The sequence below is a fragment of the Ammospiza nelsoni genome, chromosome 4 (assembly GCF_027579445.1).
Source record: "Ammospiza nelsoni isolate bAmmNel1 chromosome 4, bAmmNel1.pri, whole genome shotgun sequence".
Classification (NCBI taxonomy): Eukaryota; Metazoa; Chordata; class Aves; order Passeriformes; family Passerellidae; genus Ammospiza; species Ammospiza nelsoni.
In genome coordinates, this window is record NC_080636.1 from 7,089,790 (window position 1) to 7,107,003 (window position 17,214).

General features: G+C 50.0%; 1 protein-coding gene across 3 annotated transcripts in view; it reads right to left on the minus strand.

Moving 5' to 3' along the window:
- Positions 1-17,214, minus strand: part of SFXN5 (sideroflexin 5) — a 104,518-nt gene that overhangs the window by 21,958 nt on the left and 65,346 nt on the right. For all 3 annotated transcript variants that reach the window (XM_059470950.1, XM_059470948.1, XM_059470949.1), the window contains 2 exons: positions 15,269-15,384; positions 12,668-12,753 (listed from right to left, as the gene is read on the minus strand). In XM_059470950.1, coding sequence (XP_059326933.1) covers positions 12,668-12,753; positions 15,269-15,384 — 202 coding nt within the window. The remainder of the gene's footprint in view (positions 1-12,667; positions 12,754-15,268; positions 15,385-17,214) is intronic.

Consider the following 17,214-nt stretch of genomic DNA (forward strand, 5'->3'; position numbering starts at 1 on the left):
GCCTGTGCTATCTTTCTGCTTTTATAAGACCTATTTCTGCTTGGAAAAAAGCATCTTTTTGTTTGTGGTCAACAAATCCTTTGTTGTAGTCACAAAACCTCCTTCCAGCTCGACTTAATTGTCCAGTAAATGTCCTGGCTCAGCAATTGTCAATTTACACATCTATTGTTCTTCTATATCAAAACTTACTTCCACCTCTGTTCTGCTCTCAGGTTCTACATCCAGAGAGCTTTCTGCCAAGCACACACATCTGTGAATATCTCCTTGTCAAACTTCCATCCTTCCCAAAGGGGAGTGCAGGACATCCCTGGATGGGCTCTGCTGCTCACCTGGACCTGCTGTGCCCCTCTCCTCACTGGTGTCAGCCCCCTCAGAGAACCATGGAATGGCTTGGCTTGGAAAGAGCCTTAAAGATGATCCAACTCCTCCTTATGCCGTGGCAGGGACACCTTCCCCATGCCAGGGTCCTCCCAGCCCTGCCAGGGGGGACAGCTCTTCCTCAGCAGGTCACCACCAACCCCAGCTCCACCCACCCCAAAATGGGTGAGGCAGAGCAGGTGAGTCCAGCACAGGTGAGCCCAGCACAGGTGAGCCCAGAACAGGTGAACCCAGCACTGGTGAGCCCAGAACAGGTGAGCCCAGCACTGGTGAGCCCAGAACAGGTGAACCCAGCACTGGTGAGCCCAGCACTGGTGAGCCCAGAACAGGTGAGCCCAGAACAAGTGAGCCCAGCACAGGTGACACCTGCAGCAGGCTGGGGCTGATGCCCTGTGAACAGAAGGAAATCAGGTCCTTGAGAGGCACTGGGAGCTCTGCGAGCTTTGGGAAAGGCACTGGGAAAGGCACAAAGAGCTTCATTAATGGGGTGATAAAGGCACAGCATTTACAATCCCTTAATTTGTTAAAATCCAGCACCTGCAGAGGGTGGCAAGGATGTTTGAACATTTCCTGTTCCTGGGGGATGTTTATGAGTTCAAGACTTGTTAACAGCAAACTGCTGAAGGTGCCTGCAAGGTCAGGTTCTGGTAATGACCCAAAAGTGACCCTTTGATGGAATTAACACCAGATAATTGGGACAACATTTGGCTGGTAGGAGCTGGTATATTAAATATATTCCAGGATAAATATTAACTAAAATATTATAAATATTAAAAAATATTATTTATAAATCTATTATAAAGAATAAGTATTATTTATAAATAATATATAAATATTATAGATAATAATGAAAATATATTATTATAAATAATAATATTTAATACATGTTCTAAATAATAATTAAATAAATAATATAAATTATAACTGCCTCAGGCAGTTTACCAGTTTTAAAGGGGAAAATATGATTTGTGAAGGATTTATTCCAGAGCCATTTACAAACATGATCCCTATCATTCAACTGAAATAAATGGGAATATAAACCAACACCAAGACAGGGAGTTTTGTTGGAATGTTCAGTGTGTTTGAGGAATGTGGAGAGGGAGTAGATTTGCTGCTGGGTTATTTTGGACACAGGGAGCAGCTGGAGCTGGGCCAGGGCAGGTTTGGGTTGGATTTTAGGGAAAGGAGGATTTTACCCACCCCCAGAGGGAGGGTAAAAATATCCAGGGGTAAAAATCCAGGCTCCCCAGGGAATGAGCTCTAAGGCTACCAGAGCTCCAGGAGCCTTTGGACAGCTCTCCAGGGATGCCCAGGGTGCGATTTTGGAGGTCAGGGCAGGGCCAGGGGTGGGTGGATGATCCCTGTGGGTCCAGCTCAGGATATTCCATGATCTCCTACCCCTTGGGGTGGTCACAGGAGCTCTCCTTGGCCAGGGAAGGTACAAGAGATGACACCAAGCCCTGCTCATCCATCCCTGAGGTGACATCCCTGGGATTAAACCCTTCCTAACCCAAAGTGCTCCATTCCCAGGTGCCACCAGCCCTTCACAGCCCAGGGCTGCAGCCAGGCTGGACCCAGGTCACCTCAGCCCCTTGCTCCACATCTGCTGCTGGCTCTGAGCACTCCTGGGGGATGTGATGAGAAGGAATTCATGCCCTGCTCCTGCCTGAGCCTCCCCACCCTGCTGAGAGCTGCCTTCATGCGCAGGAGCCTGGGGAGAGCAAGCACCAGGGTTTAACTCCTCCAGCAGCTCAGCTCCTCACTAATAAGCTCTCGAGACAGAGTTGATCCTATCAATTTGTGCTGTGAAAATCAAACTTCTGTTCTCCAATCTTGAGCTGCTCTGTGCTGCACAGAGCATGGCTGCAGCTCAGAGCCTCTCTGAGGAGCCTGCAAGGCTTTGACCAAGCAGGAGAGTGGGTCACCTGTCCCAGCAGGAGAGCAGGGCACATGTCCCAGTAGGAGACCAGGTCACCTGTCCCAGCAGGAGAGTGGGTCACCTATCCAAGGAGGAGAGCAGGGCACCTGTCCAAGCAGGAGAGCAGGGCACCTGTCCAAGGAAGAAAAGTCACCTGTCCCAGTAGGAAAGGTGACCTATCCCAGCAGGACAGCAGGTGACTTGCTCCACACCCTGTCACACCTGCCCCATTACAGGACTGCCCTGGATAAGCTCTGATCACCCCTGGGTGCACAGGGGCAGCTCCTGGAGCTGTGATCACCCCTGAATGCACAGGGACAGCTCCTGGAGCTGTGATCACCCCTGGGTGCACAGGGGCAGTTCCTGGGTCTGTGATCACCCCTGGGTGCACAGGGGCAGCTCCTGGAGCTGTGACCATCCCTGAATGCACAGGGGCAGCTCCTGGGTCTGTGATCACCCCTGGGTGCACAGGGGCAGCTCCTGGAGCTGTGACCATCCCTGGCATGCACAGGGGCAGCTCCTGGAGCTGTGATCACCCCTGGGTGCACAGGGGCAGCTCCTGGAGCTCTGATCATCCCTGGCATGGGCAGGGGCAGCTCCTGGGACTGGTTTTTGTCCTGCTGAAGCTGCTGGTAAGAGCCCTCATTGGGACATTCCCAGCAGCAGATCCTCGCAGCCTCCTGGGGCTCAGTTTAGAGCCAAGGCATCGCTGCTGCCACCACCCCTGACATCTGCACCCTCTGTAATTACTGCCCTGTCGGGGACCTTATAATCACCCAAGTAAAACCTTAACCAATTTAAAAGGATCCCGGGTCCAGCCCTCAGGTGTGACTTCCAGGGGTGCTTCCAGCCCAGGCCAGTTCAAATTACAAGGGCCGACCTCCTAATTAGGAAGAGTTATGGCTCGATTTAAAAAGGAGAGCAGACTAATTAACACATGTAGTGTAATGTCTTAATTGGGATTCAGATTGGAGAATTTGTGTGGTTCAGAATAAATGACTCATAATTAGCCAAGAGGTCCAGTTTTCTCCTGTCCCTGGATCCCTGCTCCCGACACCGAGCTGGGGAGGAAGGGGAGTTAAATATTGCATTTTGTGAGCTGTCAGCTGCACTGCAAATCCCTCTTTGCACCCATTAACCCCCCGTTGGAAGGCAGTGATGAGGAGCTTCCAAAGGGTTTCACTGCAGAGGATGAGCACAGATTGAAAATAAATTAATAAAATAAAATATCTGTGTGGAAATAAAATTAATATCCATGTGGTGAGGAGGGATTTAGTTCACACCACTGCCCTGCCTGCTCTGCCAAACGGTTGGGTCAGGGAATGGGGAGGTCTGGACCTTCAGAGCCCCCTGACAGCCCAACTCTGGCATCTTCTGGAGCCTGAACAATGCCAGGGTGAGTGAGGAGGGGAGGGAGGTCACCCAGTCCCACCTCCCTGCTCCAGCAGGGTCCCCTGGAGCACAGAGTTCAGGATTGTGTCCAGATGCATTCTGAGTATCTCAAAAGATACTCAGAATAGAGATATTAAAAATGGAATTACTGAACATCTCCAGAGATGTTCAAAAAGCAGGGGAATGAGCCTGATTTATTCTCAGGAGCAAACCCCATCCCACCCCACATAACCCTGCAGAAATATTTGTGCTATTTCACCAAGAACAGGAGTTTTAGGGACCTCACCCCATGCACAGGACAGGGGCAGTTCTGGAATTAAACCCTGGTTCAGGTTATTCAACAAGGGGTTGGAAAGTTTGGTCTCACCCTGGAAAGCTGCAGGAGGGCAAGTGAATCATGGAATCATGGAATGGTTGGGGTTGGAAGGGACCTTAAAGCCCATCAGGGACAGCTCCCATGATCCCAGGTGGATCCAAGCCCCAGTGTCCAACCTGGCCTTGGGCACTGCCGGGGATCCAGGGGCAGCCACAGCAAATCTGGGAATTCCAGCCCAGCCCCTGCCCACCCTCCCAGCCAGGAATTCCTTCCCAAGATCTAATCCAAGATCTGATCTCCCTCCCTCAGCTTGAGACCATCTCCCCTTGTCCTTGCACTCCCTGCTCCTGGGAAAAGTCCCTCTCCAGCCTTTCCTAAGCCCCCTTTAACATGTTCATTTTATTGTCCCCAGTTTCATAACCCAACATTTTTCTCTGTCCCATAGGCATAACAAACTGCTCCATGATTCTCCCCTGACCTCGGGATGGCAAAGAACAGCAAATTCCACAACACCTCCTCCTTGTCTTCCCCTTTTCCTTCCAGCTTTGTCCCTTTCCCTCTTCAAACCCCACAATGCCCCTTCCTCCTGGGATTTCCCTGTACACCTGTGGTTTTTTCAGAGGTGGTTTTGTGCTGGGAAAACCCTGGGAGAGGCGGGGAGAGGCTGGTGTTGGAGTGTCAGGGGGTGGGATGGTTGGGACGGATGGAGATGAGAGATCTCTGAAGCCAGGTCATGGAACTTGGGGTTTATTGCAAAGGGCCTGGGTACAGGGCCCTGCTGGGAGCTGCCAGCCACAGCTCAGAGCAGTAAAGAGAAAAGAGAGGGGCAGAGAGGATGAGAGGGTAAGAGAGTAAGAGAGTAAAAAAGGTAAGAGTGTAAAAGGGTAAGAGACTAAAAGGCTAAGAGAGTAAAAGGGTAAGAGAGTGAGGTTCCCATTCCAATACAATAAATCATCTTCTGTGTTGAATATTCTGATTCTCATAACCAATCTAGTACAATATACAAATCCTACAGCATTTCCATACAGCCTATAAGAATCATTACATTACCATACTGTGTTACATTTTAAACCCTAAAAACTCCTCTTTGGGCCCCTTCTGCCAAGCTGTACGGTCTGCTGTGACCCTTGGACCTGCCTGCAAGCAGAGGGTGTTGTTCCATCAAAAGGGGATTGTCACCCTGATTCTTTAAGATTTTCTAAGCCTTCTTATGTTGACATTCTTGTAGAAAACTTTCTCACACATTTTCTGTAAATAACTCATTGTTTTCCATTCCTTTATGGAGGAAAAGAAAGTTGATTGACTGTTGGTTTGTCCAGTGTCATTGGAGAGGTGGCACTGTCACCCTCCAATCCACTGTCACTCTTAGAAAACTATAAATGCTGGAGTCAGAAAATAAACTTCCCTTTTCTTTTCACCTTGAGAACAGTGGCGTGCACTTGTGTTCTTTCGTGTCCTATAGTGACAGGGGATTAGCTCTAGGACACAAGTCAGCCATGCCATTGTTTTCCAGTTGTTCAGTAACTGAGGTATCCCAAAGCTTGCTTTCATTTCTTGTTTATAGTTTCCACATTCTCAAAATCTTTTGCCAGACAATCATATTTATAAAGCTTTCCTGTTTCATCTTCCCCACAGACTGGGGAGGTTCACTGAGGGCTGGGTAGGCCCGGAGCAGGCCATAGGTACAAACACACAGACAGTGCATCTGCTGCAAGGAGACACGGCGCTGTAAATACACCTTCATTCAACTCTAATCCTATACAGCCTATAAGAATCATTACATTACCATACTGTGTTACATTTTAAACCCTAAAAACTACTCTTTGGGACCCTTCTGCCAAGCTGTAAGGTCTGCTCTGACCCTTGGAGCTGCCTGCAAGCAGAGGGTGTTGTTTAATGAAAAGGGAGATGGCCATACCATGGCCTTCAGCTGGCCATGCCATTGTTTTCCAGTTGTTCAGTAACTAAAGAATTCAAAGCTTGCTTTCATTTCTTGTTTATAGTTTCTATATTCTCAAAATCTTTTGCCAGACAGTCATGTTTATAAGGCTTTCCTGTTTCACCTTCCCCACAGGCTGGGGAGGTTCACTGAGGGCTGGGTAGGCCTGGAGTAGGCCATAGGTACAAACACACACACAGACAGTGCATCTGCTGCACAGAGACACGGCGCTGTAAACACACCTTCATTCAACTTTCATCGCAGCCTTCATTAGTGCTTTGAGTTTTGCATAATTTGGCAGCTGCCCCTGGCGTTTTTCAGGAGGTGCTGTAATTGATTCCATATGGGAGTTATCGGGGGCGCTGAACCGGGCCCGTGTTTGCCGGGGAGGAGGTGTCGGATGCGAAACCAAACATGACAGGAGCGAGCCCCAGGCTCCCAGCTGACACAGTCTGGGGCGTTTCTGGGCTGTTTGCTGCAAACGGGAGCAGAGGCAGTGCAGACACTGCCAGACGCCGCGGGGCGCAGGGAGTGACGGGATCCTGAGGGGTTTTGGGGGGTTCTGGGGGATCCTGAGGAGTCCTGGGAGGTTCTGAGGGATCCTGGGGGGTTCTGAGGGATCCTGAGTGATCCTGGGGGATCCTGGGGGATTCTGTGGGGGTCCTGGGGATCCTGGGGAGTCCTGGAGGATCCTGGGGGATCCTGAGGGATCCTGGGGAGTCCTGGAGGATCCTGAGGGATCCTGGGGAGTCCTGGAGGATCCTGGGGGATTCTGAGGGATCCTGAGGGATCCTGAAGGGTTCTAGGGGGGTCCTGAGGGGTCCTGGGGGAATCCTGGGGCATCCTGAGGGATCCTGAGTGATCCGGGGATGTTCTGAGTGATCCTGGAGGATCCTGGGGGATCCTGGGGGGTTCTGGGGAATCCTGGGGGGTCCTAAGGGATCCTGAGGGTTCCTGGGGGTTCTGGGGGGTTCTGAGGAATCCTGGGGGATCCCGAGGGGTCCTGGGGAATCCTGAGGGATCCTGAGGGGTCCTGGGGGATCCTGAGTGATCCTGGGGGTCCTGAGCGATCCTAGGGGATGCTGGGGAGTTCTGGGGGATCCTGAGGGGTCCTGAGTGATCCTGAGGGGTGCAGAAGGGTCCTGGAGGATCCTGAGGGGTCCTGAGGGATCCTGGGAGATCCTGGGGGATCCTGAGTGATCCTGAGGGATCCTGGGGGGGATCCTAAGTGATCCTGGGGGGGTCTTAGGGAATCCTGGGGGGTTCTGGGGATCCTGAGCAATCTGGGGGGTCCTGAGGGACACTGGGGGATTCTGGAGGGTTCTGAGTGATCCTGGGGCATCCAGGAGGATCCTGAGCAATCCTGGGGGCGTCTGGGGGGTCCTGAGGAATCCTGGGGGATCTTGAGGGTCCCTGGGGGGTCCTGGGGATCCTGGGGGTTCCTGAGGGATCCTATGGGATCTTGGGGGATCCTGGGTGATCCTGAGGGATCCTGGAGTATCCTGAGTGATCCTGAGGGGGTCCTGGGGGGGTCCAGGGTGATCCTGAGTGCTCTCACACTCCTCACAGCACCCCTCTCATGCACCCAGGAAGTTTGGGATCCCCAGATCCCCGTCCTGCTGAGCCTGTCAGGTCTCTCTGCTCTGTCTTCCAGCTTTTCTCACCCATTTTGGGTCATTTTGGGAAATGTGAGTTCTACCAGTGACCAGCAGCTCTGCTGTCCCACCCAGCCAGGCCAGCACTGTCCTCACCCTGCAGCCCAGCCCTGAGCCCCTCAGAGGACACAGCAGATGCAAAAGGAGGGAGGTTGGGCCTTTTTGAGCTTGATTGACACCATTAAAGGAGCAGTTTCCGTGTTTACTCCGGGAACAGCCCCAGCAGTTGAAGGTGTCACTGCTGGCAGCTGCTGAGCCCAAACAAACTTCACTGAGGGCTGGGCTGGACGGGGCCTGGGAGGAGAAGCACCTGTGGGAGCATCCTGCACTCCCTTGCACGGGAATGTCTCCAGGAAAACCCAGGGACACCAGGGCCAGGGGGAACTCCTGCCTCACCCTAGCTCTTCAGGAACAAACAGGGTTCAAGGAAAAGAAAATGTCCTTCCAGCACCACAAAGCACTGGCCAGCCCCCAGGAAAATCCATTTTTGCTGGTGCCACTGCTTCAGCTCAGCCAGAGCAGCTCTGCAGTGCTGATCCAGCCCGGGAGCATCCTGGTTTTATGGGATTTACAGGAAAACAGCCCTGGGAACTGCTGCATGAGGAAGATCTGGAGGTGAAGAAGAGCAGAAATGCTCCTCTTCCATGGACACAACTGTTCTGCTCCCATTTCTCCCTCAGTTCCTGCCCTTTGCCAGCAGCTCCGGCTTTGTCTCTTCCAAAGACACTGCCCAGCCAGCTCCAAGGCCTTCTCCAGGGCATCCTGACATTCCCGAGCTTTTGGAACCTTCTCAGTGCTTCAGATTCTCTGAAAGGTCTTCTCTGAGGGGCACAGAGGAGGTCTGAGATAAGATAAGGATGTAAGAAGAGCTCACGTTCTGCTCAGAGATCCCCCAAAGTGTCCCCAGCAGATGCTGGTGATGGACTGAGCTTCTCCAACTCTTGGCCAGACCACAGAGGCCAAAAATTTGGGCTCTCCCAGCCCAGAGCTCAGAGTGAGGCTGCACTTAGGGCTGGCTTGCCCCATTCCAAGCAGCTGCAGCTCTGCAGGGAGCTGCTGGAGAAGCCTTGGATGGTGGCTGGGAGCAAACAGCTCCATCTCCCAAATTCCATCATAACAACCAAACAAAGGACTGACAGAAGGGGCTAAATAAAAGGAATAAAGGGAGATGGGGATGAAGAGCCCAACTTCCTGTAGTGGCTGCTGCTGTCCCCACACCTGTGGGACATAGAGACACCACAGAACACCACAGACACCCCATTATCAGTCACCCTCACCCCTCAGACACCTCCAAACCAATATTTCCCCACGGCGAGAGCTGCCGGCACGGATATTATTTATAAAAGCTCAATGAGAATACATCTGCACGGATAACTGACACCGTGTTCCCTGCGTGGCATATGCAGGCTGAAAATAAACATTGGTTCTATATGTTCACTGCTCCAGCAGAGTCCAAGCAGCAGGAAATGCATGAAACATGGGCAAGAGCGGGAGCGCGGCGGTGGGAGGGAACATGGAATTACTTGGAGAGCAGAGAGGCGGCCCCGGGAGTTAAAATACACAGCAGGCAAAGAGAAGAGAGGAGCCAAGAGAGCTGAAAAAAATGGCACAAGAGACGAGAGAGGCAGCTGGGGGAGTTAAAACATGCAGATGGAGAGATGGCTGGGAGAGAGGAAAGACCTGGATGCAAGCGGAGAGACGGCGGCCGGGAACTGGCCACTTAAAATAAACTTTGGGAACAGCGAGCTGGGGAGAATTCCTGGGGTCTGACACCCTGCTGGGGGCAGGGGCTGGGCCCTGGAGGGGTGGGAGTCCCACCCAGGTGAGCACCATCACCCACCTGCACCTGGAATCACACTGGGCATGGGAATTGTCCCCTCCTTCCCATATACCAAATTCAAAGTACTCGAAGGAGTCACCCCCTTCCTTCCCCACAATCCCAAATGCAAATGAGGAATCTCTCCCTTCCTTCCCCACAATTCCACATGCAAAACCACTGGAGGAATTGTTCCTTCCTTCCCCACTTTCCCAAATTTAAAATACTTGGAGCAATAGCTCCCTTCCTTCCCCATAATCCCAAATGCAAATCCATTGGAAGAATCATCCCCTGATTCCCACAATCCCAAATGCAAATCCATTGGAGGAATTGTTCCTTCCTTCCCCACTTTCCCAAATTCAAAATACTCAGAGGAATAACTCCCTTCCTTCCCCACAATCCCAAATGCAAATCCATTTGAGGAATTGTCCCTTCCTTCCTCACTTTCCCAAATGTAAATCCATTGAAAGAATCATCCCCTACTTCCCACAATCCCAAATACAAATCCATTGGAGGAATTGTTCCTTCCCCACAATCCCAAATTCACAATACTCGGAGGAATCATTCCCTTCGTTCTCCACATCCCAAATTCAAACAACTTGCAGGAATAGTTCCTTCCTTCCCACAATCCCAAATGCAAACCTATTGGAAGAACCATCCCCTCCTTCCCATATCCCAAATGTAAATCCATTGGAAGATCCAGATTGTGGCTCCTGATCCCAGCTCTGCAGAGTGACACCTTCATCCTTCCCATTTACAGCCCCTGTAGGGATTTCTATAAATAAATGGATAATGCCTGCCTGGATCTCACCCCCATTAAAACACCCTCCTCAAACTCAAATTCCACTAAATTTATCAAGTTACACTTTCCCCAAACGCTCCAATGGATTTTTTTCCCCAAAATGAGCTTTCAGCTCTGAGTGAGCCCTTTGGGAACGAGTTTTAAGATCTGAGAGTTGACTTCAGCTCCCTGAGGCACAGACAGGGACACTCCCCATGTCCCAGGGCTGCTCCAGAGCTGCCACCAGCTCCAGCAGCGTGGCCAAGCCACACCTCACTCCCCATCCCTGCTGCTTCTCACTGCCAGCCTTCCAGGAACCCGAGGATATCTGATGGAAAATGCAGCAGGCACAAAGCTCCGGGCACAATTCAGGCAGGCAAAAGCAGAGCCCGGATATTTTTATACCCACGGAGTTTTGTGGCAGCGAGAAGGAAAATTTTCTCTCACAAACGTGAATTAAAGCTTTCAATACGTTAAAATGATGACTTTTTTTTTTTTTTTGAGGGCAATCTCCTGTCAGTTCACAGATAAAATCAGTTTTAGAAAGGCCTGCACTGAGCACAGGTGCATTCAGCAAAACCTGTATCAATCCAAGGATTTATGATGCCCCTGAGGACAAAGAAGTGATTTACTGGTTTTATTTTACTGCAAAGGAGGGATCAAATTTCACCATCAGTTTTATTTTCTCCCCATGTGCCAATCCAATTTTACTGCCAGGCTTATTTCAGCCTGGGGATGGCCCAGGATGGGCCCTCAGTGTGTCCTGCTGGAGACAATAATTTATTAATTTAGAGAGGAGAAATTTTCTACAAATTTCTCCAAATTTTTTGCACATAAAGGATTTTATCTGTGGATATTCAGCAATAAAATAATTTGAAGCAATAAAATAATTTGTCCTGAGTGTTGATTTTTTTGATGGTTAAATGGGAACCAGTTAAACCAGTGGGAACACACAAAACCACCTCAGTGCAAAGCCTCAGTTCTACATATGACTTGGAGTAAGCCCTGAGTAAATTACTGCAGAATAAGTTACTCCAGAGTAAGGCACAGCCACTCCCAGGCACATTCCCAGCAGATCCTGCAGGTAAATCCTGGCTTTGTGGGTGACAAAGGACTTAGAACAGGGAAGAGGCTGCAGCGATTTTGTCCAGAAGGAGAATGAAATAAAATTCAAATGTTTTGCACAAAATCAGGGGGGTTGGAATCTGCTCCTCCTTGGAATTAGATGGTGTTTAAGGTGTCTTCCTACCCAAGCAATTCCATGATAATCTCTCTGAAAACCAGCTGAGCCCTTTTAATCTCTAATGTTTCCTAAAAACCAGGAGCAGTTTTCCACTGAATTCAGGAGTTTTGTCTCACACTGACCTTCCACCATGGGTTATTGAAACTGCTGGGCTGGCAGGGTGAGTTAAAATAATCACACCAACATAAAACTTCAACAAGCTGGACATTGGTCCTAAATGATGGAAATTGATTGAAATGATGGAAATGATTGGTCCTAAATGTGGAAATTTAATATGCAAAAAAATCTATTTGGTGGATGAAATGTGAGGAGGGATCTTGTGGCTCTGCACAAGGAGAGGACAGGAGGGGACAGCTGGGGAGGTCGGGCTCTGCTCCAGGGAACAGGGACAGGAGGAGAGGGAACTGCACCAGGGAGGGTTTAGGATGGATTTGGGGGAAATTCCTTCAAGGAAAGGGTTGTTAAGCACTGGGGCTGGAGTCCCCATCCCTGGGGGGGTTTCAAAGCCTGTGGGAAATGGATTTATAGAAAATTCTCAAAGCCTGACAGAAGGCTTTCATAGTGTACATCTGTATGCAAACCCTGAGATAAGAAATACGGACTTAGAAATGCCATAGAATTAGAGAGAAATTGTTGAGAGAGAAATTAAGTTTCAAAAGATAACCTTACAAAAAAGACTCTATACTTTAGAGAAATAGAACTGTAAAAGATACATTGTAGTAAAACCCACCAGGGGTAATTTTAAATAACTATCTTCAAAACATTTACAACATAGTGGAGCTAAAGCTAACAAGCGAAGAAACACAGTGTATTATAATTAAGAAACAGCTTCTGATTGTAATAACATAACTTATAACATCTGCATTATCTCACCCTTCACATGAGACTAAAAATAAAATAAAAGTTTTTAAAACCCCATCTCTAAACCAGACTAAAACATAACCCAACAAAAGCCCTGTGGATGTGGTACCTGGGGACATGGGTGGCAGTGCTGGGATGGTTGTACTAGATGACCTTGGAGGACCTTTCCAACCATTCCATGATCCCATAAAATGGTTGGACTCAATGATCCTGGAGGACCTTTCCAACCCAAACCATTCCATGATTCCATTAAATGGTTGGACTCAATGACCTTGGAGGACCTTTACAACCCAAACCATTCCATGATCCCATAAAATATCCATGCCTGGCACCCTCTGAGGCCCCTCCCTCCCCCTGGTCAGACTCACTTCTCCAGCACGGACATGATGATGGGAGGTAGAACCAGTATAGGCATGGGCAGGACCACTCTGGTCAGGGCTGTTTCCAGCAGGGCCTGTGGAGCAAACACAAACAAACAAACACATGCAGACATCCCAAACCAACCCAGGATGGACCTGCCAGGCTCGGGATGGCTCTGCTGAGGGCACTGAACTGTCACTCCAAAGTCTGCAGCAGCTGACAAACCTCAAAGCAGTTGGGAATCATGCCTGGATAATGATTCTCCAAGCTCACTTTAAAAGCAGGCTCAGCTGTCATGTACAGGTGGTCAAATTGCCAAGCCAAAGCAATTTGGATACTTTTTGATGCAGAAAATATCTGGGTTTATCATCAATTATCCCATCTGAATAGAGCTACTGCTTGGCCAGAGCCTGGACTCTAATAGGTGGTGTCACCTATGTCACTGATGGGAATGAGATGGGAATCACTGATGGGAAGTATGGAGGAAACATTGCAGGGGAGATGTTGTGGGGGAAATGTAGGGAAATGTTGTAGGAGAAATGTTGTAGGGAGATGTTGTAGGGAAATGTTGTAGGGAAATGTTGAAGGGAAATGTTGTAGGGGAAATGTTATAGGGAGATGTGGAGGAAATGTTGTAGATGAAATGTAGGGAAATGTTGAAGGGGAGATGTTGTGGAGGAAATGTTGTAGGGAAATGTTGGAGGGAAATATTGTGGGGAAATGTTGGAGGGAAATATTGTAGGGAAATGTTGGAGGGAGATGTGGAGGAAATGTTGTAGGTGAAATGTTGTAGGGGAAATGTAGGGAAATTTTGGAGGGGAAATGTTGTAGGGAAACGTAGGGGAGACATTGTAGGGAAATGTTGTAGGGAAGTGTTGTAGGGAAATGTAGGAAAATGTTGGAGGGGGAATGCTGCAGGGGAAATGCTGGAGGGAAATGTTGCAGGGAATTGTACAGGAGATGATGTAGGGGAAATATTGTAGAGAAATGTAGGGGAGATGATGTAGGGAAATATCCCACCATGAGCCAAGTAGCACTTTCAGCCCTTCCTGCCTGAGCTGAGCTGTGATCCCCGTGCTGGGGATGCAGCTCCTCACTGCTGCTCCAGGAATTGTTTCCCATCACTGCTGGTTCATTCCCTGCAGGGATTTGGGACACACAGGGCTCTCCTCTCCCAGGAAACCCCAACCATGGAGCTGCATTGTGCCTCCACAATCTGTCCTTCCCGGCCAGACTCACCAGAGGGAGCAACCTGGGCAGGGCTTGGATTTATTGAGGCCCAGAGATGTCCCAGGGCCTGGAGGGGCTCCAGGAGAGCTGCAGAGGGACTGGGGACAAGGCCTGCAGGGACAGGAGCCAGGGAATGGCTCCCACTGGGAAAGGGGAGATTGGGCTGGGATCTTGGCAAGGAATTGCTGGCTGGGAGGGTGGGCAGGGGCTGGGCTGGAATTCCCAGATTTGCTGTGGCTGCCCCTGGATCCCTGGCAGTGCCCAAGGCCAGGTTGGACACTGGGGCTTGGATCCACCTGGGACAGTGGAAGGTGTCCCTGCCATGGGCAGGGGTGATACTGGATGGGATTTAGGGTCCCTTCCACCCAAACTATCCCATGATTTTATGTCACAGGGACATCTAACATCACAACAAACCCTCACACAGGGACAGCTGTGTCATACTGAGGATCTGCCACGTTTCACATGACAAAAACCAGGATTAACCTATCCAGGAGGAAGAGCTGGGATTGGCTGGCAGCTGAGCAGAAGTTCTCAGAACTCCCAAATTTTACATTTAAGCTCCACCTACATCACTTGCATAGCGCCTTCACTTTTAATCTTCATTTTCTCTTTCAGCCATCAGGACAGAGAGGGGAGAGTGGGTCCTGGAGCCAGTTAATGGAAGCGAGGAAAACTGGCTCCAAGAAGTGTCTCTGAGCCCTTCAGCAGATTGTTTTAATCCCCCTGTTAACCAACAATATGGAGAGCTATTCGAGATCTCCCCGTTCCTGCCGAGGACTGCAGAGCTGTACATTAATTGCTGTCTCTGGAGTGCCTTGGACAGAAGGAGGGAGGGAAATGCCAAGCATTATATTATTAACTCCTGTGCCTGGGCGTGTGCTCAGCACAGCTCCACATCTCAGTCAGAGCCCACTTGGAAACAACAGCTCAGGGGGTGCTCAGGAGCCAGGACTGCACCCAGGGATGGGAAGGGAGCAGTTCCAGGCAGGTGGCACAGAGTGGTTGACAGGGAGAGCAAACCAGCTGTTCATGAGGTTAACAACATCTGGCTGCCCTCAGCCAGCTTTGAGTGGCAGGCTTTGGTGCAGGTTTGGCAGGGAAGGGTTGGAAAGCTGCTCAGCCCCGAGCCTGAGTCCTCCTCATTTGGGAAAAGGTGTGAGGGATCTTTGCTGGGTGTTCCACAAGGAATTCCTATGGAAGCACCAGGGATCTGTCCTGTCACCGTGCCCTTCCAAACCACCAGAGCCAGCCCCAAATTTCCATGTTCTCTGCATCTCCTCCACTCCCAGCTTCTACAGCCATGGACCTCCAGAGGCTGTGGGATGTGTTGGGGCTGGAATCAGCTGTGGCCCAGCTCTCCCAGCTCCTGTACTCACGTGTTTGGCAGCAACTCTGGAAGAGCCAACGATGTTCCCATTAGTGTCCAACACATCGATTCCCTCCTCCAGCTCCGTGTGCCTCATCAGGACCACGTTGCAGATGTTGGCACTGGCTGAGGAGGAGAAAGGCAGGAGGATCAGCCCTGATCAATCCCCACTGGCAGGTTCTGTTTGCCCTGACTCCAGATTTCCTCTCCTCAATCTGCTGAGATGAATTGCTCTGATCCCAAAGAAAAGATGGAATTCTCAAGGAGAATAATAACTTTTTTTTTCCCCTCTGGGGCAATAAGGGTAAATAGGCTTACAGGAAGGTCTAGTGCAAGGTGTCCTTGCCTGTGCTTGGACCTAGGTGGTCTTTAGGTCCTTTCCAGCCCAAACTATTCCATGATTTCACAGATTTTAGGGGAAAAGTGGCTCTGTGCACCATCTGACCCCTCCTCCTTGCCCAGCCTGTGGCTTTTGAGGCCTTGAGATGACCCCAAATTCTGTCTAAAGTCTGACCAAGAGTTGGGCTTGAGCACCACCCTCCCATATGCAGCCCATCCTCTCATTCAGGCACTTCCCAACTTCTCCCAGGGAAAAGCTGCTCATTCCCACAAAACTTTTGGGCTGATCAAGTGGCATTTTCCAGCACCCCCCACACCACATTTCCCTGCAAACTTTCCACCCAGAACTGAGACAAACCCACTGTTGCTGCAAGTACCAGTGCCTTCCAAAAATGTGTTTCTGCACTGCTTGATGGGTTAATATTCGCTAATTAATCTCAATTCATGTCATATAACAAATGTCTAATTTTTTGAGGGTGGTGGGTGGGTGAGCCCTCTCTGAAGGCAGCTCTGTGCAATCAAGGATGATTTGTGGTGACAAATGCTCCTTCCACTCGAGAGGGAGAGGAACACACACACACGCACACTCTGTCTCTCTCTTTAATATTCCAACGACCAGACCACTCTTCCCATCTATCAAAATATCTGTGTTCCCAACCCTGCAGCTCCTGAATCCCAGAGAAAAAACAAAACAAGGCCTTTCATTTAGAGAAAGTTTAGCCCCTGGTTTTTTTTTGTTTTTAACACTCGCACACCCCGTCCTGCTCGCTGTCAATCAGAACTGAGCAGATCAAAGAGCCCAGCAGGGCTGCTCTGGCCAGGGATGCCCTGGCACAGAGTTCCTGACAGACTCAGGATGGGGTGGCCAGCCCTGATGCTCCCAAGATGCTTTTCCAAGGCTCTGGATTGCCTGCCCTGGTCCCAAAGCCAAAAGCTGCTTGCATGGTTTGTCTGAGACGAGGCGCTCACATCGCCGCTCCCCTTCTGCTTTCTGAGAGAGCAGAAACGCTGCTAATTATGGCTAAACTTGGATTGCATGGATGTCTCAAATGCACGAGGGTGGGGGGGGGGGAGAAATAAATAAATTTATGTGCAGACAAAGTCATCTGCAGGATTTGGGAAGGAATTGTGGTAATGGAAACTGCGGCTCTGAAAGCATTCTGAGGAAATGGGGCTTGGGCTCCACACCAAGCCATCACCCCACTCTTGGTGTTTGTAGGGATTCTTCCTATCCCAAGGTGCTTTCCACACTCTAAATGTGTCTTTGGGCATCACCTAAACACAACAATTTTAACCACACACACAAAAAAGTCCCAAGAGAAGAAATCCTTCCTCCCTCTTCCTTCTCTCCAATGAGGATCTTTCCATCAGCTTTAGCTTCTTTCAGATCAGGGCTGGGATGGGAATTTTGGGGTTTTCTGAGGTTTTTTAGCCATGAACATCTCCAGTATGAAGCACACTGCATGAGGCTGGGGGGGGGGGGAGAGAAATAAATAAATTTTTGTGCAGACAAAGTCATCTGCAGGATTTGGGGAGGAATTGTGGTAATGAAAACTGCGGCTCTGAAAGCACTCTGAGGAAATGGGGCTTGGGCTCCACACCAAGGCATCACCCCAC